Consider the following 24421-nt stretch of genomic DNA (forward strand, 5'->3'; position numbering starts at 1 on the left):
ATTAAATCGGAGAATCCGTTGCAACTCAATTAAGTTGTGGACATCTGCTTGAGGGAAATCTGCTCTATGCACACATGTATCGCACATAGCCCTCGAGCTGAAAATCAATCATTATTGGCAACGCCAGAAGTGACACTTTATAAAGTTATTGTTCTTCTTCCGCATTAAGCATATTAAAAGTGAAATGCACCGGGAAAACGCCGCTAAAAGTCTGCAGATGGGGAAAAGGGAGAAAACATTTTATTGGAGGCGACAATAAAAAATCGCTGCCGCATATGTTCGACAATAACCTGACATTATTGACTGTTAATATCCTGCAAAATAAATGCTGGAATGTGCTTTAACGGGGGACTAGTGGATGCACTTACTTTAATGGCGGAAAAACTCAAAAAATTGCTCGGAATGTGGTAAATCTTTTACGGAACTGGCAAATAGTAAAGCTATTTCTTTCGGTGAAATGATTCCTTGTAATAGAGATATTTCCTCTGGATTCTTAGTGCATAAAGAAAGGGGTCGAAAATTCTGCGACTATTTGGCTGCGAACGAAGCTTTTTTGCGCTCGGAAACCCAAGCAAACCGAGGAGCCCTGTTGCATGACACGCGGCGCGTGTTCCATGCATTCCATTCCATGTTCCATTTTTCCACGATACCCTACCTACTATAGGGTACATTTAAATCGATCTGGGTGCAACATTTCAATAACTGAAACGCCAATTAAAATTGTACAATGGGTTCTCGGTCAGGGAGTGACTCCAAACAAAAGAGAAAAAAAAATGAGAGAGAATCGAACAAAAAAAAAAATGTTTGGATACTGGTGGAGAGGGCGAAAAAAATAACAGTGGACGAATGTCAGTTAAACGAACAAACAGCAAAAAACAAACACAAGCAGATATCTGCATTGGCCAGAGTTGACACACAGCCGCACATATATGTATGCATGTGTGTGTGTGTGTACCGTGGCTATATGAATATGTGAGGGCAGGCAGACAGGAAGCACTCACCCACACAGAGACGGGGAGAGATGCACCGCACACGTACACCAGACAGAGACTCTCATATCCTACGACCTGGCTATATCCTGTGCTGCTGGGCTGTTACGCGCTTGGTAATTGGTATTGTTTGCCTGAACGCGTGTCCACTCTCCGGGAACGACCAGGGCTGCCACCCACACCCAGTCGCTCCTCTACGTTGGCACCTTGATGCCGCAACCGAATATACAAAATGGAAACCAATGCAATGCACACGCCGTGGGGGCAGGAGGCAGGAGAGCAGGAGCTTTCATAAGCAAGCAACTAGCGACTATTAATTTTCAATTATAAAGAAGGAGACGGATCTCCCCCCAATGAGGTACAGCCGGAAGTGGGGTCAGTGCACTGTCACTTTCCCTTTTTGGGCGTGACAGCTGTCAGAATATTTGCGGAAAAACGTTGACAGAACTGCCACGATATGGGTCAGCATTCGGGATAAAATAAAGGATGTAAATGGATACGACAGAGATGCTGGAGGGGATGTCTGGATCTGCCATTGCTTTAATGAAAAGTGCACATATTTATTCTCATAATTATAAGAAATGGAAATCACAGCCGAATTTCTGGGGGCCTCCAATTAATTACTGCACTCAAGCACTCAAATATTCAATGAGCACTAGCCATCATTATCTCTGGGAGGTACAGTCACCGCCCACCCATCCTTCAAACCGGAATGTTACCGTTAACAGAGGCAACATGTTCGAAGAGCTGCTTTCAAACGTGAATTATTTGATAATCCTTATCAAGAATTCAGTGGTTCTGCAACTTTGGCGGAAACAAGAGCTACGCTATGATTTTCTTTTCTTTTGTGGGATTATTTTCTATACAAAATACGTACACCCACAGGACACTGGCTGGGTGTATGTGTAATGTGCTTCCAAATTAAAGTGTGGCATGCTTTTCCCATAGCATATGTACATCCCCTCTTTCTATATCTTTATTATATTTCCCTTCCTTTCCGCACACACACTTTCACATTTTATTTCATTAGCGCGTAAAATTCCTTTTAATTAATATATATAAAAATTGTTGCTGCTGCTGGAAGCTGGAAGCTGGCTGCTGTTTGCCTCGGTCAGCAGTCTACTTGTGGGTTCAATTTGTGGAAAACAGAGCCCCAGACACAGACACACACATGGCCTGGCTCCCCAGTCGTCTCCTATGCATTTTATATCATTTTTGCTTGAGCATAAAATGTTGAAAGCAGCCGTTGCACGTGCGCAGCATGTTTAATTATCCCGTAATGTGGCTCAGGCTGCGTGTGTGTGTGTTTGTGTGTGGCAGGATGAGCGTGGGGCGTCATGTGGTTTCGGCTCATGTGGTCAGTGTTTCAAGTCCAAGCTTAATGACCCTGGTAGTGGCTGTAGTTTCTGCCGGGGTCTGTTTTAGTTGGCCATTAAATTGCACATTCGAAATAGTAGGGCACCCAGCATATTTTGAAATGAAATTAAAAGTTGATTCGTGAAAGATTAAGTGAATTTAAGGGTCCTATTTTTGCAATTTTATTTATTTCTGTTACGCAGATTTTATGGCTTAAATTCTGTACAAATTGTGGTTTAAATTTCATGGTGTCTTTTTTGGTGTCTCTGGCTTCCTGCGAGTAGTTTCTCAATTTGCAAAACAAATTGAAAAACACTTGCCATGCATTGCTTCTAGGATGTACAATGTACATACATAGATAGTCCTTGTAGTTTGTTCTCTGCATAAAGGAATTTGCATATTCCAGCCAGCAGTTGACTAACTTAAACAAGGACTTGATGGGAGTTTCCTTAGTTGGATTTTAAGGGATTGGTTTTATCTAGATTTAAGATTTATTTGCGGAGAAAATTAAAGGGATGTTCTCTATAATTTTGATAGCTCTAAACTTAAATGTTTTTAATATATTAAGCAAACCATTTTTTAGAACTTAAATACAGTTAATTCTGCTGCTTTTTTTTTGGTGCTAGAAATTTGTATTCAAGTCGAAATTTCTGGCGTCTAAAGAGCTTCTAGTTTCGCTTTGCGGTGGCTCTTTTTTTGTGCGCTCTTTCGCCGCTTTCTCCGCTTTTGACCGACAATATTAATATGAATGACTGTCATGCGGCTTGGTGTTGGTGTCTCCTTTCTCTCTCTCTCTCTCTCTGTGTGTGTGTGTGTGTGCATAATTATGTATGAGAGTGTATCTGTGTGTGCAACGGAACGTTAAATGTGCACGTGACAAGCGTGTAATGAGGAAGTCTTCTGTCTTCCCAGCAAAACGCCGCTCGTCTGGCAGGGGCAGCTCCAATACTATATATACAGTGACTCGTACGAGTGTGTGTACTACTCTGCTATATATAGGATAGGGCAATGTCGTGCCATGTTACGCATATATATCCGACTCGACTCTACATATATTTCAATCATTTTAAGTGTGTTTGTGTTACAACGTCAGCAGGACAACGATGCCACCACAGGATAGTCGCCTTCGCCTCATCGTCATCTCTCTCTCGTTCAGCCACATATTGCCGCTGCTACTCCTGCGAGTCCTGCGTCCTGATGTCGTCGTCGTCTGAAAATTGGACAATGATTTATGAGGCGTTAAGTCAAACTTCATATTAATTTCATTTCATTTTCAACCAAACTCCTCAGTCCCAAAGACCCGGGACTCCTGTCTTCTGGCTTTAAAGTTGAAAATGAAAACGCACGAGAAGAACACATGAGACACGTAAAATACTCGTACAAAAAATAAAAGCCAAGTCAAGAATAAAGGATAAAAGAAAAAATGTTCAGACGGACATTCGATGGCAATGCCACCAGGAATGAAGGTAACCGGAAAACGTGTTATGAATTTATGGAATGTGTTTTTTGGCATAACAAATATAAAAGAACGAATAGGGCATGTTCTTACTGAATAATGGAGTAATTAATTATGAGATTAAAGCAGTTTGAATAGAAGAAAGCATATTTTTGAGAATTTCTATTATGTATAATTTTGGGATTTTATGGTGATAATTTTCTAGGTGTTTTTCTATTATTTTTACCACTTTATAATTGTTATTTATGGAAGATCTTTTGGGACATCGAATTTACGGTGAAATTTTATGAAAAGTAAGGAATGTTCTTTATTAATTTTTTTTAGGACTTTCGAAAGTATATTTTTTGGCAAAGAAAAACATGAACTTTAGGAAAAAATTACATTCGGAAATGGAAAATTTTATTGTGGTTTTAAGGACGTTTTCAAGCCATTCAAAAATTTCAAATTGCTCCCAAAAAATCTCCGCAAGAGTATACTCTAAAGAACAAACCATCCACAAACTCAGTCACACACACACACCCACCTAAACACCCACAAAAACACACCTACATATACCGTGCCACACATTCAGCAGCAAGAATTTCAAGTTTCGTTATCCATGCCCTTGGATTCTGGTTCTGGTTCTCGGTCTCGTTCTGGTTATCGTTCTGTGGGCCTTTTTCACCCTCGAGCATAATCATATTTTCTACCAACAATTGTGTATAACATGTGTAATTTGAACATTTCATTCATTCATTCATACATTTATTCGCTCACACAGATACTGACTGTGTGCCTGTTCCTGTGCGTGTGTGTGTGTGTGTGTGTGTGTGTTCTGGTGTGTGAAAATAACTTGTGGCATGCTTTGAGGCGTTGTGTGTGGCAAGCCAGAACTTTGAGCACTCCTCTTGCTGACTGCCTGGCTGCTCCTGCCACTCCTGCCACTGGGTTTGGCATTCTCCAGTGGTTTTTGCCTTTTTCACACTCTCCTGCCACCCGCTCTCTCTTTCTCACTGTGTGTCTGCCCCTCTCTCTTTTTCTTTGTGTGTGTGTGTGTGTCTGCCCCTGTCTCTGGTTATTGGCCAGTGAAGCGTTAACCATGGTCAATAAAAAATTTATTTAGACAACCACAACAGCTACAACACAATTTTTGCTGTTTCCCAATAAATAAAAAAACCGAAAAAATAACGAAAAGATTTCAAGGCCGAAGTGCTTGATACCCTTACAGAAAACATTTCTGGGGTAGAGATTGGAAATGATCATCTAATTTTGATCAAGTAATGTTGGGTTTTGAATAAAAATACCGTCGATCCACCGAGCTTTTAACGTAGATCAAGGAAAGGATCTAGCGATATAGTGTGGAAAATGAGGGATAAGTAGGGGATAGAAAAAGCTGCATCGTAGAAATGGTTGCAGAAATGTAATATATAGGGATCTGTAAAATCGATATATATAATTCTCCGCTCTGCAAACCTCTGCTCGAAGTCCTAAAGCCCGCTCCAAAGAGCACCAATATTATGTTGAGTCGGAAAAAAATGTATTTGGCAGGCAACAATACCACACAAAAAAATGGATAAATAAAATTGTTGTAAATTTTGCCTCTCACTCAGTTGTGGGTTTTTCTCTCTCTCTCTCTCTCTCTCTCTCTCTCTCTCTCTCTCTCTCTCTCTGATTCAGCCTTTTGATGGTGTCGAGCATTGGCATTTGATTTATTTTCTGGTACGTTTAAATATTTCAAATAATTCATATTTTATTGACTAGACATCGACACAGAAGTGAGAGATCTCTCTCTCTCTTTCTCTGGTTTTTGAAGCAATTAAATTGTATTGTGCATTCCATTTTGTGTTAATTCAATTTGTTTGCAATATTTTGGGTGGAGAATTTTTCAAAAAGCCAAATTTTGTGTTTAGAGAAACAGAGAATAATTTGCATATGAAAATTGTGCAAAAGTGGAAACGCACTTTCCACTTAATTAATGAGGCTTGTCGGTCGGATAGATATACATATGTATATACTCGCCACAAAACCATCTACAAATTAGCAATAAGAAGCCGGGAAAATACTCTTCTGGCAAACAATTAAACAAAACCGAGGAGAAACACACACAATGCTCGGGTGAAACAATAAATGCAGTTTCCAAACCATGCAAACCAAAAATGTCTCCAGGGTCAATTTCAAATGCATTTACATAGCTGTTGCCACACAAAGACACACACGAAATACGAGTATAGATTAGTGTAATTACAATACCATGGAAAATGACGTCGACATGAACATGGCAAATGGCTCAAGGGCATTTCCACTCCACTCCACTGGGAAATGATGTGTAGTCCAGCCATCCAGCCATTCAGCCATTCAGTCGTTCAGTTCAGATAGGGATTGTGTATGAGGCTGTGGGCATTTGGGAGGTCTCAATATGTGGACTGCGTATTGGAAATTCTGCTTTTGATTTCATTTCATTACGCATTTGCAATTTCATCTATGAATAATTGAAAATGTGCATTGCATACTTTAAGGCCTCCCCAAATTGCCATTACAATTGAACATTTTGTTTGGCCCGCCTCGTTCGTTTCAGTCGATGTTTTTGGCTAATTTAGACGAGAAATATGCTTATTACGCATTAAAACTAATTAAGCATGAAACTCTATTTGATGGCCTTACTCCCCCTACACCCACCCGCCCACAGCCTCTGATTGGGTGGAAAACCCAACTATGGAATGCCCAAACTTATGTTTGAAAATGTTGATTGATGGCTTCAAAATGTTGATTTGTAGCTTGCAGATATTTATCCCAGCATTTAACATTGATTTATGGTTTGGTTCGCTCGATTTCAGCCATATGATAATTGTCGGGCTGTCGTGTTTGAGGTCCTCGCCCTCCTCCTCTTCTCGGCGATTAGCCAGCAGCTTCCTTTGCCTCTGTGCTGGCTCTCCTGCTGTTCACCTTAATAGCTCTTAATTGCAATTCCTTTCCGCCATGAAAGGACTCTTCAATTACCACACAATTACGTGGGAGTGTCAAGTGCAATGAAACCAAACAAAAAGAAGGAAAAAACACAGAAAAGGACCATAGGTTTTCGACTAGATAATACCTGGTACTCAGATATGACTTCTTTTTGGGCGGAAATGGGTTTGTTTTTATGGGAAATACTATCCGGAGAGATGAAAGACAGAAAATGGTAAAGAACAGAAGTGAATTCTATGTATTTTTGGTTGTAAGATCCACCCGATTTTAATGATTCCAGCACTATATGTAGATATTGTGTGTAGAAAAAAAACTAAAAAATATGAGACACCTATCTTTAAAATTAATAAGACTATAGTCTTATCTTAAATTCAGGCTGTAATAATTAACCGATTGTAATGATTCTTGTCATTTAGTTAGAAATTTAGCCTATCAAGACCTCTATTAAATATAAGTCCTCTATCTTCAAAATTGTAGAAGCCACAGCTTTTTTCCTTTGTCAGTAATGATCTGTTTATATGTTGGGTATCTGTATGTGTATCACAGAATATTAAACATCCAATTTGTGGACTATAGCTAGGGAGTTCTTTCGCTTTACAAACTCCAATATACCCCTGATCCCAAACGAATACGAGAGCTCTACAAAGACCAGAGAGTAAGTGGGAATAAGGATGCTGTGGTAACAAAGCAGGAAACAAAGTCCAGTAGCTCACTTTGAGAGACCATCCGCCCGCAAAACACTTTCCAGCACTCGGCATAAATTAATTACAATTCATTTCCCCTTGTAAGTTTTCTCTCTGTGTTCTCTGCCCGTAATTGTAATTGTTGTTATGGCTGGCTTATAATTGTCGGTGCTTGTTGATGCTGTGTCTCTGATGTCGTAGTAGACCTGTGCTCTGCTCTCCTCGATGTCGTTGTCGTTGTCGTTGTAGAGCTCTAAACAATTAAGTGCAAATTGTAAAACATGTAGAACTGCGGTCTGTGGTCAGGTTTTGTGTGAAGGTAACCAAAAACCCAAACAGAAACTGAAAAGAGCAACAAAACTATTTGAGGTTTTTTATTTAAGCGACTTTTCTATGTGGAGTCCGTGGAAACTTCGTTGGATACTTAATTTCTATTTGTTTTATTGTTAAGAGGGTGTTGCACAGATTGGAAGTCCTTTAGAAAGTTTTTTCATGCGATATATGTCTTAATCGATGGCTAATGAAACGTTTTCAATAATTATTTAATTGTTATTGGGGTAAAACAAATAATCGATGATTAATGAAACGATTTCAATGTTTGTGGTAAAAGTTAATTAATCGATAAGAAAAGAGTCCTTTGAAATGAGTTCCAAAGGGCAGATAACTGTCAATCGATGGTTATTTCACGTATGGTACTGGAAATCAATTAATCGATAAGCTATCGATCAGGAAATACCCTTTTAGAAAGCTTTTCTCATGCGAAAGATGTCGATCGATGGTTAATAAAGCGTTTTAGATAATTATTCATAGCTTTTGATGTAAATTGAAAAATCGACAACTATCGATAACCAGTTTTGTTGTGGTTTCCAACGACACACCACACAGATTTATAGAACTAGATATATTACACATATTTCAACCATATTTATACGTCAAATACTCATAGCCATACTCGTAGGCCAGCATTAGAATAGCACCTCCTGGTCCCGCACGCATTATCTTGACACTCAAGCCTTTGTACAACGCTCGAAATCCCTCCTCTTCGTATATCGTCTTGATCGTGGGCACAGCCCATTTATATTTGATGGATCCCTTAATGGGCTGTGGACCCTGTATTCGGGATTTGGCCACATCGAAAGTGGTACTGAACAAACAGCTAATGCTGCTCGAAAAGAACCCAATGGCCCCCCTGCGAAAGAACTCCGCGAGGTCATGCTGACAGGCGGGAGTTTCATCTTTTAGTCCTTGATAGATACCAAAATATGCGAAATGAAAGATGGCATTGCGGATCATGAGGGCTGTGATCCCTCGGTAGAGTCCTTTGATGCCATATCCATCGCTCTGAACGATTCTCCTGGCCACCGTCAGGGTACTGAGAGAATCACTGCGATCCGCCTGCTGTGTGATCTTTACCACCTCAAACGGATTCAGGAAAACACACTCCAGGGTACCCGCCAATGCCCCAGCCATGGCATGCGTTAGGGCCGTCGGTTGGAGTGCTCCGAACAGAAAAAGGGGCTTGGCCTGCTCGTAAACCACAAACTTGGCAGCTCGCTTCGGGGTCTCCGAGCATATGGGGGGGACAATGCCCTTCCAAAAGGCAGCAACACCCTCGTGACTGTAGATCTTCGAAATGCAGTCAAAGACACCCGTGTAACGGAGCTCTCCGGCGGCTGCTTGCACGCCCTGCAGCTGCATCCGTGTCTTGACGACATCCAATGGATGCAAAAGCAATAGCTCCAGGAGACCCGCTGATCCGCCAGCCACAAATTGGAAGAGGGCTCTTGATTTACCCGGCTCTGGCTCCCATTCGGGCTCCACTTGGGGTCCCATTCATTCAAAAAATATAAGCAAAATGCTCTTTAAACTGAAGTAAATCTCAAAGTCGGAGTTTTCGCATTGTTTTTGGGTCACTCTATCTAGTGTACCTTTCTCTCTGGGTCCTGATGTTAATGAATGTCAAGTGCACCTCTGCATTGCCATCAAAAAGTCAGTTGTGTGTCTGGTGCCAGAGGGGTCTGGTTCTCATAACAACAATTATGCTAATATGGCCCAATCCGGGGACGTCAATCCAACATAATTGCTAACAAATTAGTCATGGTCACACAGTCCCCCCCCAGTCCCCTAAGTCCGCCTCAGTGCCACTGTCCCACAGTACATCCATTACCAGCCCTATCCGCATCCTCCTCTTTTGTGTGGTGGTCGTGTGGGTTGTGTTCAGCTCTCGAGTTTCCATGTTGGAGGCGAAGTTTAACACGCGAGCGAGCACCAGAATGAACAGCAGGAGCAGGAGCAGAGGCAGGAGGCAGGAGGCAGAAGGCAGGACATTGTCTGTGGCTAGGTGTGTATCCTGGCAATTTGCTTGTCAGGCTGCAGCGCTGAATGTAGACCAGGCTATAGTCCTTGGGTCCTTGGGTACAACCAACTGTGGAGTCTACTTTTACATGGCATCGCCCACACTCTATGGCTCGCCTCTGATGAGGCAAATGAGTTTCATTTCCATGTCCTTCAACTGTGCAAGGTCTCACAAGTACATTTGCAGGTCCTGCGGCTGCTGTTGCCCCACCATTCTTCATCTCAATCTTGTTCTGGCTACCGAGGTGGCTGCACTTTTGATGGAGTACGTTAAATTTATATTAGAATATTAAGTAAATGAGCACTCCACTTAGGCTAGGCGCCAGGTGAAGTGTGCCAGATGGGGGGGGCCTTCCTCTGCTGAATGATGAAGTGACTATTAAAGAAGCGAAAGCTCAAGAGGTTGTTGGCTGGAGAATAACATCTGGCAATTGCTCTGATCAATTGGGTGGCCACAATGGAGAAGGGGAGTCCTGGGAGGTGCTAAAGACTTGACAGCAGAAGAGTTGAGCAGGGAGAAGAGTAAGGAATGGAGGGAATACATTAGATTGGGTACAGAAGCTGCTAAGAGACTAATTTTTGAGCCTTGCAAAATACCCAAAGAACGTCCTATAAGAACATAAAAGATATGAGGATAGAATAGTGACAAATTAACTCAACTTCTAAAGAACTATCTTCCCTTTTGTTAATGAACTGTTTTGTCCATTCCACCCATCAAATATATTCCACTTCATTGGATAAACTCTTTTTATGATGTCCATTCCCTCTATCGAAAAACCCACAAATATTTCCTTGTACAGTTTCCACATCAACACTTTTAGCTATTTTCCAACAGCACACTTTATTTTCTCTATTTTCTCCATGGCATTCCATTGCAAAAAAGGACACCCGCAATATATACTCCATCCTGGCTGTCAGCAGACATCTTCCTTGTCATTTTAAAGCCATTTGATGTATGACAAATCAAATTTGACAAACTGCCAGCAGTTGTTTTGCATCTTTGCAACATTTTTCACAAAGGACCCTGCCACCCCGTCCACACCATCCCCCAGCTAGACGACACATGTGAAATCAACTCCTGTACTTAATACAGAGCATATAATGGAGCAGAGGGAGAAGGACCTCTTATGGGTGTTCCCTGAATAGGAAAGAAGGAAAAGAACACAACAAAATTTACATACTCATGTTTTGCAATACGCCGTGTGACATGCAAAAATGTTGAAAAAGGAAAAGGGATTCAAATGGGGGGGAACGCATGGAAGTGTATGGGGTATTGGTATTAGGGATCTTTTTTGGGTACAAATACGCCGAGGTACATGTGTAAATTTTAATGCTGTTTGATTAAAGACAATGATGTTTGAAATTTGTACCTAAAGGGGGGGAAGCCACGTCCCAAACTAAACGAAAATTGCGGCAAAGTTCGCTGCCACACAGACACGGGGGAAATAAAAGGAGTTCTCGCTGCTGCTGGGTTTAATTTTAGGGCTTATTCGAGTATGCATTCCACTTCATGGTACTATATTTTTGGAATAAAAAGTCAAGGGGGCGCCGAGTCGGGGGCAGAGTATGTGGAAATATGCACTACTCTGTCTGACAGTCAAAAAACTGGGAGGCTGGCTGGCACCGGCACCGGCACTGGCTCCGGCGAAACGTGAGCTCAATCAAGCGCCTCTGAGTGTGGCGATGGTCCGACAAGGGAAATTTACAAGCCACACATACGGCCAAACAAATGGCAAAGGAAACGAATGTCCCCAAAGGGGAATCGAAATGGAAATCGCAATGTAGGAAATGTAGGAGGAAAAACTGCAGTCTCCAAGAACTTGACTGCAATTCTCGCATGAAAAATTAAAAGTCGCTCCAGTCGCGTAAGAAATATGCAATTTGCTCGATTTGTGCATGATTTCTCATTGTGTTTGCATAGACCGTGGACTACACTGAGAGAAATTTGCAAGTGAAAGAGGGGAAATTAAGAAAAGACTTGTAAAGTTTTTCTGATGGATTTCTAGTGGGTTTCGTTGCATATCTTCATCTAGTATTTACTCATTATTCGTAGTAAATTCGACTATTGAATGATAGGAATGTTTTAAATGATTCCTCAAAGAGTTCCCATAAACGAACGGCACCATTTAAGGGAAATCCTTCAAACACAAGGTACTCTTTTCTCTCTATGTACTCCCCCGGCGGTGGAGTTCCCTAGCAAACATATGATGTGCAGACACGATTGTATACTTATTCCACTCCCCACTGCCCCTCCACTCCCCACTCCCCGCAGAAGAGACGCAGCAGCGACAAACCCGTTATCGATACAACACGCGCTGCTGTGCTCTTCCCGAAAAAAGTAGACCCCAAGGACATGGTGTCATTTTGGCAAGTTATTGCATTGCACATGGCCCGAAAAATCCGCAAACCCACTGCTATACTCTACCAATCCTTCCCCAAAGAGATGCAGAGAAAAGGGGGTAAGGGTATTCACGTTTTTTATGTTAGTTCCAATGGCCCTGCGGCATCTTTGACTTTCGCAACGCTTTTTTGATTGTTGTGCGGAGGTTCGTCGTTTGACTTCAAGCATGAATGACTTTGAGTGGAACTTGGACCTGCCACAGCCACTGCCACTGCATGCTGCTGTCTGATGCAAGTCCCCCCCTGCTGATACCCAAAATTACCTTGTCTTTGTACATTTTATATGACGACGACGACGAGGACGAAGTTGTCCAGGAGCAAGTTGTCCCATCCAAGTAGCATCAGTAGCGGACGACGCATGTTGCAACTTTAGTCCTCCGTTGCCGACATCATGTTAATGCCAAGAGTTTTGGGGCTACCTTAAAATCGAGTTATCTGCATCTGTCTGGGAAGCATCTGGGAACTGGGAACTGGGGGATCTGCTGACGTGATATATGAAGTTTTGTGGAAAGTTGTGACGTGGCAACGTCTCTGGCAAGTAAATTAGTAATCAATATATGGAGGAGATTGGAAGAAGAAGCCAGCACTACTACTACCATCTGAAGGGCTCTCTCTATCCCTGGATGCAACGCTAATCCCATTAGCTGCAACATGAACTCCACTCCGACACGCACTCGACTCGAGTCGACTCCGACACGACGTTGCTTTAATAAGCTGCAGACGCCCCCAAAAAATAAAATCTACCCTCTCCCTCGTACACACACACACACACACCACTCGAGTTTAATCAAAAAACTTGCAAGTCCTGTTGATGGAATGCTACCGCAGCCCCCTGCCTGCCCCAGCATCTTGTGGCACACATAAAGCACTTTGTATGCATGTCGCTGTATGCTACTCTATGCCTCATCCACAGCCTCAGCCTCCATCCGTATCTCCTTCTGGTCGTCGTCCCTGTGTGTTATGAATATAAATTTATTTCCCACGTCACAACACAAACACGGCGCACGCTGCCACTGCCACACTGCCACAGAGGGTGGTATGCCAGCGGACTCAGACATTTCACACATCGCGCATAATAATAATAATAAACGATAACGAAATTTACTTCCTAGGAAACCGCGACAGCACACACTCCCTGAAGATTGAAGATGGTTGTCCTGTCCACAAAGCGCATCCTTCCTACTTCCGGGAGAAACTAGAAGTATTATGAATAGAGAACAGCGTCGCACGAAATTGTAAAGTAAAGTACTCCATGGCCATGGATTTTAATTTTGTTAATGCAAAGGTTTTTTCGAAGAAAAGCTGCGTTTTACAAGGGATAAACCTTGTATTAAATGGAAAATTATCTCTGAAGGGAGCTATCAATTGGCAGAAGACCCGCAAAGGCAGGAGGGACAGCGGCGAATCGAAAGAAATTATGAAAGAAATAACGAGGAAATATGGAAACCGATAAGGCAAATCAAGGAGGAAGGAATATATATGGAATAGGTGGACGATGGACTCCAAGGAACGATGCAAAACATCATATAAAATATACAAAAAAGAACAAAAATTTAAGAGAAATGTAAATGTAAAATCCCACAGAACCTGAATGATTCAAGTGAAAAGTAATGATAGAAAACCCTATGGCAAACCCTTTAGCAAACCATCTTAACCACTCAAAAACCTCTTCTTTCGACTTCTTTAAAAATTCCCTTGGCTGTAAAAAAAAGAGCCTCTGGAAAACCACATCTGTTTGGCATTTTTGTAATACTCGTAATTCCAGTGATATAAGTTTTCATTACGCGTGTCTCCAAAAAGTTAAAGAAGAAGCCAAAGCCAACGTGTGATGCGTGTGTGTGTGTTTGTGTGTGTGTCTGCCTCTGTGGGTGCCACATTATGATGATGATGACGTTGACAGACCTACGCACCAGACGCTGCCAAAGGACGAGACCGACGACAGAGATATGTTGCTTAAAGATTCGCCTGCTGGTTTTTTTTTTGGCTGTGGATACATGAGGCGGAAGCCTGGACGAAATCGCAAGAAACTCATCTAGAAAATTGTCAAAGTGACAGCTGTGCGAAAGTATTGTGACATGTGTTTAAATGAGCTGCATTTTGTGGGGGCCCCCCCACACACACACACACACACAAAGACGGAGATCTTTTGGGGCTTAGATACACTCTGGTATCTGGTATCTTGTAAATCCTTAAAGCCACTTGGGACGGAGTCAACTTAATTTCATTTTTACATGAACTTTTTGAATGCCAAATGCAAACATTTGTAGACTCTGACAGACGTTTAGCAAACAAACACAGCAGCTCCAGCGAACAGATGGGTCCCAGTGTATCCCAGTGTCCAGTGTATCCTGTGGAGCCTGCATAATTTAAACGTTCCCCCAGCACAAAGTTAACTATTTTTGTGGCGTGCCAATGGATTTAGTTCTCTCCCAGCCACTCCCCCCACCCATTCATCGCCAATTTAAACAAGTTGGCAGGAGGCCTCTTTTGGTCCTGCCGCCTCCTGCTTTCCCTCTGTGTTGTGCTTTTGTTGCAAACTATCCGCCGCCGCCGCCGCAGCCAACTAAATTATCTGCATTGTTTGCATTTGTCCTTTGTTGGTGTTGTGCCGTCTCCCTCTCTTTCGTCCTGGTTTCAGTAGGTCCTTGGTCATCCTCTGTCTACTGGAAATTCATTTAGTGTGTGGCGGCATAAATTTCATGGCTAAAATATGTTTCTCGTTTGGCTTTCATCGCTTCGCTCTCGTCCACTCTCTGCACTTTTTCATGGCTTTTGGCTAACTAGTTTATTGAATTTTTTTTGTTTCTGTGTGGATTCTTTTTGGCAAATGCAATCAATTAGGCGGCGCGAGGAGCTGGAAAATTTGAATATTCTGAATGGAGAACGATGGCAATTGGCGGGCAAATGATTTATATAGAAATGGTCTAACATTTTCTATGATATGCAGCTGATTGTTCAACGGGTTTCATAACTTTTCAATCAGACATTCGTTTCGTTTGATTTAGCCAGACACTAAGAGTGGATTTCCTTTGAAATTATCGCAATCCATGCATAGATCCGTCGGGAAGTACTTCAACCTCTACCTCTATATTTCATGACCATTCAATGAATCATTTTTTGTATTTTTAATTTTTTTTTGGGGAATTTTAAGTCAATAATTTTTTTTGGTGTGTTTTATTAGTTTGGTTTTTTTTTTTTTTGCATTTTTTTTTGGTATTTTTTCAGTGTTTAAAATATTTTTGTTACATTTTATATTTTATAATTTTGTTGAGTATTTTCTGATATTTTTAAAGTATAATTTAATATATTTCTAATTTATATTTTTTTTTAAATGCAGTCAATAAATTTATTTTCGATATTTTCGAGTTATTTGCAGTATTATCTGCTATTTTTATTTAATTTTTTTGAATTTTCTGTTAATAAATACATTTCTTGTTTTTTTTTTTTAATTTTGAGAATTTTTTGGTAACATTTTGTAGTATTTTTAAAATTTGTTCTGGGCGATTCCCAAATGTGGCGTTATTTTTTTCCCCCAATTCTGCCTTAAAAATATAAATTAATTAAAACTTTAACTACATTTTTTTTCTTCATTTTTGAACGTCCTAAAAATATGAATTAAAACTTTAACTATATTTTTTTCTTAATTTTTTAACGTAGGCAAGCGCTAGAAGAGGTCTTTCGGAAGAGATTTCATAAGAAATAATTACAATTTATATGCATCCATCGAAGATTTTAAACTCCATTTTCATTTACATATAATTATCCTTATCAATTATCTTTTGGCCAATCGAACTCTCCTTCCGTCTCTGTCTCTCGCTCTCGTTCGAGTCAAAATATCCCGGCAGGCCGCAAAGAGATAATCACCGCCAAGGAGTCGCACACAACAGATTTCCCATTTGTATTCGCTGCCACGCCTTGCACTTTACCAACCCTTGGCGGGCTCTGGCGCCTCCTCGGGGCGACATTTAAGCGACAGCCGGGCGACACAAACAAGCCGAGAAACTGACAGTTAAATGACAAGGCGGGTGGCAGGAGTGCGCCAGGAGAAGGGGTGGAGGGGTAGAGGGGGTGATCCAAGCATCAGACACACACAACAGGCTGCAGTAAATGGTGCAACACATCCTGTAGGATGCTACAGTTCCTGTCTGGCAGTATTTTCTGGGATAAGAAAGAGCATTTCTTTTTATTGAAGCTGAAAACTGATGCTGCTGCTGAAGTGCATTGTCTGTCTTCAGTTGCTTGTAAAATTGCATTTGTCGAAATCTAATACGAAAGCTGAAAGGATAAATATCGCGTGTAGCTCTACTCCTTTATTGATTTTCCCGTTTCGCCTAATTAGTGGCAGATCTACGTGTGTGTGTGTGTGTGTGTGTTTGCACTGTGGAAAACCCTTTCAGTCACGTCTTTGAAAAACTTTTACCCCACACAACTATTTTAATTGCAATCGAGGTCTCGTTCTATTGATTTGTCTTGAAAGTTTTTCGGGCTGGCAGCCCCCAAACCGCTTCCCTGACAAATTGTTTGCCTCTGCCTGCTGTGTGCGCTCATTTGCATAATTTTATCCTTGAATGTCTCTCATCGGCTGCTCAGCTTTCTATCCTTCTTTCTTCCTTTTTTTTTTGTGTGTTTGGGCACAATGCCAGCGCTCTCAGGTATTCACCTTGAACCCCGTCTTCGAGAGAGTGGAGCTTCTGGGGGGCCATTTATCAAACGATAAACCCTTTTGTGCTACCCAAACCTTAACCTTGTTTCGGGCTCTTTCTCTATTCCCTTTCTTTCTTGAGAGCTTCCTTCAGGCCGCTTATCTAACCGGCTACACACTTGACGTATACGTAATTTCTTGTGGCCAAATGATTAACGATTCGAGTGCTCGGCTTCTGTCCGGTCTATGACTTCTTGACATTGAAATAAGATCAAGCATTTGTCGGCTCAGAGGACAATGCTCTCTCGCGGTGCAGTGTAGAAAAGTGCAACGAAATTATAGAGTGAAATTAGGGGAAATTATTAGTTTTCGCAGGTTTTAAACTATCTTATTTTTACGGTGATAATTATCACATGGCACATGGCTTAAAGTTTACGCTGGCAAAAGTTTTTGGCTTGGCAACTACTCGAACCAGAAGCTTAAGAGTGGGGGGCTGATTATGGGACTTTGATAAAAATAAATCTGTGGAAAGATATCTCAGGGTTTTTATCAAAGATTGCTCGACGGAGAAGTACTGTCTAAGGGCAGTTTCTGTGTTCTATTCGTTCCTTTTAGAATTTGCTGATTGCTGCCTCATAAGTCATTTCAATCACATTCTACCGTGAACCCCAAATGTTAAACATACCCATGCACGTAACTGCAACTTAAACCTACAAAACAGCCACTTTGCCCCGCACTCGAATACACTCGTACACTCACACAGTCGTGTACAAACACTCATATACGAGTATATGTATGTTTTGCCATAAGATTTGCACTCAACCGCTAAGTAAGTTGCCCAGAAGCCATGCCATAGTCTATAAGCAGCGATACGTAAAGGAAAGCCCAAGGAGGAACTCTGGCGAAATGTTATACAATTCCCAATCCCCCACATGTGAGTGTGTGTGTGTGTGTGGGGGATTGGTAGTAGTAGGTGTTGGCCTGGTTTCTATTTGAGCCATAAGTAGCCTGCAGGCGGCTGTCGGCTGTAATAAGGGAACAGAGCCCCCTTAAACAGAAGGCGAGTGGCAATGACTCACAGGAGAAGCAAATAGAAGGAGCTGCAACAGAAGGAGCTGCCACAGATGGAGTCGAATGCCAGGCCATGCTCTGATGCACAAATGTGGCAGGACTCTCTCTCTCTCTCTCTCTCTCTCTCTCTGCTTTCCTTACGCTGTTGATTTCCATTACAAATTCTACCAATATTTTGCAACATTTTATTGTGTCTTCTTCGGTTGAAATTTAAAAACCCAAAAGAATGAAAAAAGTTCTCCCTCAACAATTTACAAGCCTTTGGGCTATCCACTGCTTAATCCTTTATGCCAGATCCTTTTGGCTAGCCTTGGGCCATACCAAAAGAAAAAGATGGAAAAAAGGAAGGACTTGTTGTTGGGGGACGAGGGAGAAAAGTTACCAAATACTTTGGCGCATTCCGCAGTCCGTTGTCGGCCGCTGGTGGTGGTGCTGCTGCTGCGGCTGCTGCTGGCAACACTCAAAAATGTTTGCTGGCGGCCCAATAAAATCATCAGGAAATCCGCCGTAGCTCGAGCCCCGCCACGCCACAAAGACACGCAGGACAGCCCCCAGACAGAACGGGACGCTGGCTCCTGCTGCTGCCGCTGTCTTTCCAATTCCTGCTCCTTCTCTTCTCTAGCGAATACAAAAAATGCCTTTTGCTTTGGTTTTTCTCTCTGTGTATCCAAATTGTTTCACCCGGTTTGCCTTCCTTTTTTTCGTTTTTATTTTGTTTCTTTGCTGCACTTGAAATATTTGCCGAGGCTTTAAAAAAACGTGGCGTTGCAGGCAAAAGAAATATGAAAAACTTTACAGACAACGTGGCCTCCTCTGGCACCTTTTTTGTGGCTTTTATTTTCCCGTAATCAAAATGAAATTATTTGCATTACAGAAATGTTTTGTGCATTGAAATTGCCGAGGAATTTCCCCTACAATGCCGATCAGTTCAAGTGTCCTGTCTGCGGTGCCTAATTGGTGGGGATTATCTCTGCCTTTCAGCATTTCAGAGTTCATCCTTCAGCCAATTAAATTCCGCCACATAATACCCAGGATTCTTTGGGGTGCAATCAAGTTGAATCCTTTTTTTCACTAAACACAGCCATAAAAAGCATTGCCACAGGATTTTCCCTCCCCCCTCCCCCGCCCCACACTAGTTGAGTGTTAATGCAAAGGATTTGGTTTTGGTATGGTCTGTGTGTGGGGTCCTTGCCACGAGTACGTGTGGCATTTGCAACGCTCATAAAATCACAAAGTCACGTAGCAGAAAGGAGGGAGAGAGTCGGCCCCTGTCCATCACTTCCTCCGACTCCACTGCTTTTGTTTCGTCCGTTTTGTAGATGTCCTGCCGTTTGCTAGGCCAATCTAAACGTGCGCCCCGGATCCTTGTCCCTTTATTATGACAAGCTGCGGTTTTCCTGACTGCCTGACTGCCTGCTAGCCTTCTGATTCTTGGATGGGGGACCGACTCCTTTCCTTATCGCCCTTGCCCGGTAATAAGTCAGCCTTGTATGCATGTGTGTGCTTCCCCCATTTAATAGTTTTGTGTTGTGCTGTGGGACATACATACATATGTATTTATGGGGATTTTCGGGCTTGGGTATCAGGGAAGGGGTCAAATTTTGTGGCTAGCTATTGTGATTAATGTTTGGGGCCCATTTAACCCTGACAATTGTTGCTCTTTGGCCAAGTTTCTGTATGGGCTAGGGGATTTTGTTGTTGTTTGTGAGTAAACTATATGAGATTTAATGTTGGCAAAGATTTGAATGTGAAATGATGGGTTATTGAGTGACAATACGGGGATGTAAGGAGAGAGTTCTATGGGTAAATAAATATTTCTTAATATACGTACATAGGTGGAAATATGATACATTTACATATATCTTAATCGATAAATCAATTTAATTGGCAATAAAATATCTCTTGATAATCACGAAAACCTCGCCAACTTGACATACGACGCATGAGAATCGCATCACCTTGCATTAACGAACCTTTCTATGCTCATCCTCTCATTCACAGCCTCCCCACCCATGTACTCCCCCTCTCGCTCTACGCTTATGGACCCTCGGTAGGCTATGACAACAACTACGATACACAGCCCAAAGCAGCAACAGCAAAAACCGCACGGTATCTTAAAAGCAATGATGTCATCAGGTACGGCGCATGAGATCAGCATAGGCAGCATGCATAACAAACATAGAAAATGCGTCACCTTGAATGAATATAGCTTTTCTGTTCTCTCACACACATTGCAATAGCAAAGCCGCTCTCAACAATGCGCATGAAGTCATATTGCACACACACTACAGTGGGAAGAGAGGATTACAGATAAGACAGCACTCTCGCGCTTTCTAGAACTTAAAAGCTCAAGCTTTCTGTTAAATCGATGATCTCATCTCAGCGCTATTTGCAGAAAACTTTGTCTAAAATCCCAGCACGGGGATAAAATCGCGGGAGCATCTGGAAAATAATCGGAAAATATGTTTTAAAGTAAAAATATCCAGGAAATGTGGTGTGCAATCATGAAATTTGATCAATTGTGTAGTGGAAAGCCGAAAAAGTGTGTGGGAAGAGCCAAAGGAAAAGCTAAATGTGAAAAAATGATCGCAGCATGTGTGAAAACTATCAAGTGCAGTGTTTTTTTTACAGTGAAAGAATGGAAAAAACCGGCCTGCGAAAATTGTTTCCGCTGGAAACGCAAAAAGAATAACGGAACCAAGTCACGCTGCTGTTGTGCAGGATGGTCATCAGACGGCAAGGGGCGCAAGGAGGCAGGAATTGGAAGGCGATAAAAGCAAAAAGTGCGTGAAAGTGCAGGAGTGAAAATACCGCAAGAAATATATAAAGAGCGGAAGACTCTGCTTCCGCTCCTGCTCTATTTTTTTGGCTGTGAGAGTGAAAGTACATACATACATACATATGTATGTACATATGTACATAATTGCAAGCGCATTTGAATAAAAACAATAGCCGCAAGAACTATGTACATATATAAAGGAGCGGCGTAAGAAATAGAGCGCAATGCCTAAAAGTGAGTGAAATGCTGCGATCAAGTGTGTTAGTGAGTGCAAGTGCGGGAGGGAGAGCAAGGCAATGTGGAGTGAAATGAGGCGATATGGGCAACAACTTCAGGCACAGGAAGGAGAACCGTAACTTCACTGAGAGGATCTAAGAGCGGAGCAGCGTAGCTCTCTTAAACTACGTTATTGGAAGAGAAGACCGAAAGAGAAGAATATCCGCAGTTTCATCCTGGCTGTTTGTTTATGCTTTTGAGCGTTAATAAAATGCAAGGTAATTCTACACTAGACTCTCCGTTATATGATAAATAAGATATTTCTTTAATTATTTCAAGGGCCTCGTAGCGGAGGAGCATGGCTCTCTTTGATTTCGTCACTGGAAGAGAAGCGAAATCAAAGAATGATTTCGTCACTATAAGAGAAGAGCGAAAGAGAAGAACATCAGCAATTTCATCTGGCTGGCTGGTTGTTTTTGCTTTTGAGAATTAGTGAAATAAAAGGTAGGTTCACTAGACTCCCCATAAAACATTTCTTGCATATTCATATTTTTGCCTCCCCATCCTCCCCCATTCCCGCTTGTCAAACACTTTATGGCCACTCAAATCTCACGCCCTCATGATTATCGCACTCATATATCTTTCATGACTTTACACAAAAACACTTTTTTTTTGGTGTGCTACATTTTGTGGCCATTGTCTTTGGGGTTTATTTTTTTTGGTTGGTTCTCTCGCTTCTCCGTTTTGGGGTCCTGGCCATTGTATAATTTATGCAAATTTAAATTTCGCACTTGACGGCACTCGCGGCACTTTGCCTTTTGCTGCCTTTTGAACAGAGTTTTTTTCTCCGTTCGTTCGTTCGTTGCTCATTTTATGATGAGAGGCGATGGATATGGATGCCCTTTTGTCATTCTCTACAATGTTTTATTTACAATGTGATCCGCGGCTCCCATTGTCCTCATAAAATGGTGGCATATGTGTGAAGGAGGGATAAAAACTTGCGGCAATTATGATGCCTGGTCAGGGGTTCAGAGGCTATCGCATTAAAATTTCATGAAATTCCGTGCCACTTAGACTTTAATGAAGGACTCCACTGACGGTCGGGGGAAGGATGCCAAGGTGGTCTGTGATATCCCAGAATTATAATGTCTGATGGATATCTCCGTGGGAGGAGAGCCAACCTTCACAGAGCTAATCCTCAGGCTCTCCCTTTTTTCCTGGGATTTTCCACTGCATCAAGATGTCTTTTCCTTGCGGCCAATTAAGCGTTTATCGATTCCGGCGGCTGCTGACTTATTTTCTCGCTTGTCTCAAATTACAAGGATTTATGGCCCAAATCCCTGATTTTTTCGCTTTCTTTTCCCTCCGCTGTTATCCGGAGAGGAGACTTCAATTAAGCGCTTGAGCGAAGGAGGGAATCCCAACTCTCTCGCTCTCTCTCTCTCTCCCTCTTCCGCTCCCGCTCTTTGTGCGTCTGCTGACTGTGAAATTTGTTGTCGCTTAAGCCTCTCATATTCATAACTGGCTTAAGAGCACAGCAAATCCCATCTAAGAGAGAGCGAAGCCATCCGCTTAAAGCGAAAAACTAAAACTTGTGTATGATTTAATAATTTATTCCCGGCCAGGGCCGTGGCAGTCACTTGCTCGTGCAGTTCACTGGGTTTTCCTCCGCTCAGAGGGGGAAAATCTACGCGGCCATGAAGGTAGACAAGGAACGTGGGTAAACAGAAGGACGTTGCAAAATCATTGCAAGGATATACTTACCACAACACAACTACAACGACGATGACGATGGCGATGGCTGCATTGTGGTAATGGCATTGGCAACCTTTTTCCCGGCGCATCCTCCAAAGTATCTTTGTTTTTTGCAGCGGCTTTTGTTTGCTCTTTGCCGTTGCTTTCTGTTCTCCCATCATCAGATAGATGATGGCCATGGTAACCATCCATTTTCCATAAATTCTTAAAGCAGCAACATTGAAAAACTGTGAACATTGTGGGTGGAGGGAGGAAAGAGGGAGGATCTGCTGGCTGCTGGGGCAACCTTTACTTTACTTTGATTTGAACATGAAATGCACTTTCAGGGCAGTCAAGTGAGAGTTGCCATTCGGTGGCAGCCGCTCCCCCGAGGGGACTGTGGAGGATGGGGCAAACAACCTTTGGCTACATCCTAGATTCAAGTGGGGCTATCGATGTGTGTACTTAAAGTGGCTCACTACTGATGTGATTGGGATAATGTTAAAGATTTCGAATGGATAAATATTTAATGTTGTTCAAATTGTGCTCTAAAATGTGTGCTTGAAGGTTTTCAAGGGATCTATAGGATCTAGTGGATATTTTCCTATCCTAGAGAGATATTCTCTTTGAGTGTTTGCCTCAAAAAGATCCTTCAGATAAATCTACCATTCATCAAGCATTCGCCCCCAGGCTCCACTTCGATTAAGCCCCCCCCTCCCCCTGCCAGCATGTAGGCTCGCACTTTGAAAAAGATTTAGTATCTGTTGTGTGCTGTGCTCTCCCCTCTCCTGCCATAATCTTTCGTCGTGTCATTAGGCTTTGCAGTTTTTTTTGGCGAGCCGTATCTCTGTTTCTATCTGTCTGCGGGAGTTCGTATCTTTCTTTATTTTTTTTTTTGGGGTGCAATGCACTCCAACGGAAGGAAGAAGGGAAGGAAATCTCTCTCGCACTTTTCGTGACGCTGCAATTTGCAACACTTTGAAGTCCAGTCGAAATTTTGGACGTTCTGCTGGATGGATGCTGGTTTTTCTTTCTAATTTTTTTTCTGCACTGCCCTGTGTGGCCGCCCGGTGGCCCTCTGGTGCTTTGCTGCTCGTTCGCTTTCCTTTTGCAACTATTTCAACAAAGCGCAGTGCAGTTACTTTTATGTTTTGTACGTGCTTCAGAGGAAACAAGCATCGGAGAGGAGTGCAGAAAATGGGCAGCACACAAGAGGCACAGGAGAAAGAAAATCGCCATCTATGATGATGTAGCACGTGTCAACATCAGTTGGAATGGGAATGAATGACGCACAGCACACACACACACACACACACACCACATGACCCACCGCCTGTCATCATAAATGTCAGAGAAGCAGGAAGCGGGGCGAGCGGGCTCTAAAGGATGAAACCCCAAGCATCTGACATGTTTCTGCATATCAAAGTGCGAGATGTGCCTGCCACAGGGGATTACGGGAGGGGGCTATACGGATTTCTTTTGAGGACGGATCATTGCTCCATAGACTGTTCTATCAAAGGGGTTTAAGGACGAGTTTTTAAGTACCTTAATTAATGCCTTATTGAGTGACACAACCCCATTTTTTAATATCAGTATTTTTTGGTTTTCTATGCGCTTTTCTAAATTAAATAGGTTTTTAGTATTTAAGTCGGTATTTTAATTTGGCATTTAATTTTTTTTTATATGCTTTGCTTAACAAAATATAAATTTTAGTATTTTTTGGTATTTTTTTTATTTACCCCGAAAAACATATCCACTTATGGAAAATCGAAATCAAAGTTTCTTTTGAAACAATTC

General features: G+C 42.1%; 2 protein-coding genes across 3 annotated transcripts in view; one reads left to right on the top strand and one right to left on the bottom strand.

The window, feature by feature from the left end:
- LOC108163790 (trypsin-1) overlaps positions 1 to 21394 on the top strand; it is a 34989-nt gene extending 13595 nt beyond the window's left edge. Inside the window, exons 3-5 of one of the 2 annotated variants that reach the window (XM_033393359.1) lie at positions 19897 to 20031; positions 20136 to 21168; positions 21230 to 21394. The gene's annotated coding sequence lies outside the window, so the exon portion shown is untranslated. Of the gene's footprint in view, positions 1 to 19896; positions 21169 to 21229 lie in introns of both variants that reach the window. The other variant, XM_017299274.2, reaches the window with a different exon arrangement.
- LOC108161230 (mitochondrial 2-oxodicarboxylate carrier) lies at positions 8262 to 9299 on the bottom strand. The gene has a single exon (XM_017295454.2). The coding sequence runs from the start codon at positions 9258 to 9260 to the stop codon at positions 8343 to 8345; it is 918 nt and encodes a 305-aa protein (XP_017150943.1). The 5' UTR covers positions 9261 to 9299; the 3' UTR covers positions 8262 to 8342.
- Positions 21395 to 24421: the final 3027 nt, after the last annotated feature.

The sequence above is a fragment of the Drosophila miranda genome, chromosome 4, assembly GCF_003369915.1.
Source record: "Drosophila miranda strain MSH22 chromosome 4, D.miranda_PacBio2.1, whole genome shotgun sequence".
In the NCBI taxonomy this organism is placed as follows: Eukaryota; Metazoa; Arthropoda; class Insecta; order Diptera; family Drosophilidae; genus Drosophila; species Drosophila miranda.

Excerpts from the sequence above, each read along its gene's own strand:
- LOC108161230 (XM_017295454.2), bottom strand. The coding sequence starts at position 9,260 with ATGGGACCCCAAGTGGAGCCCGAATGGGAGCCAGAGCCGGGTAAATCA.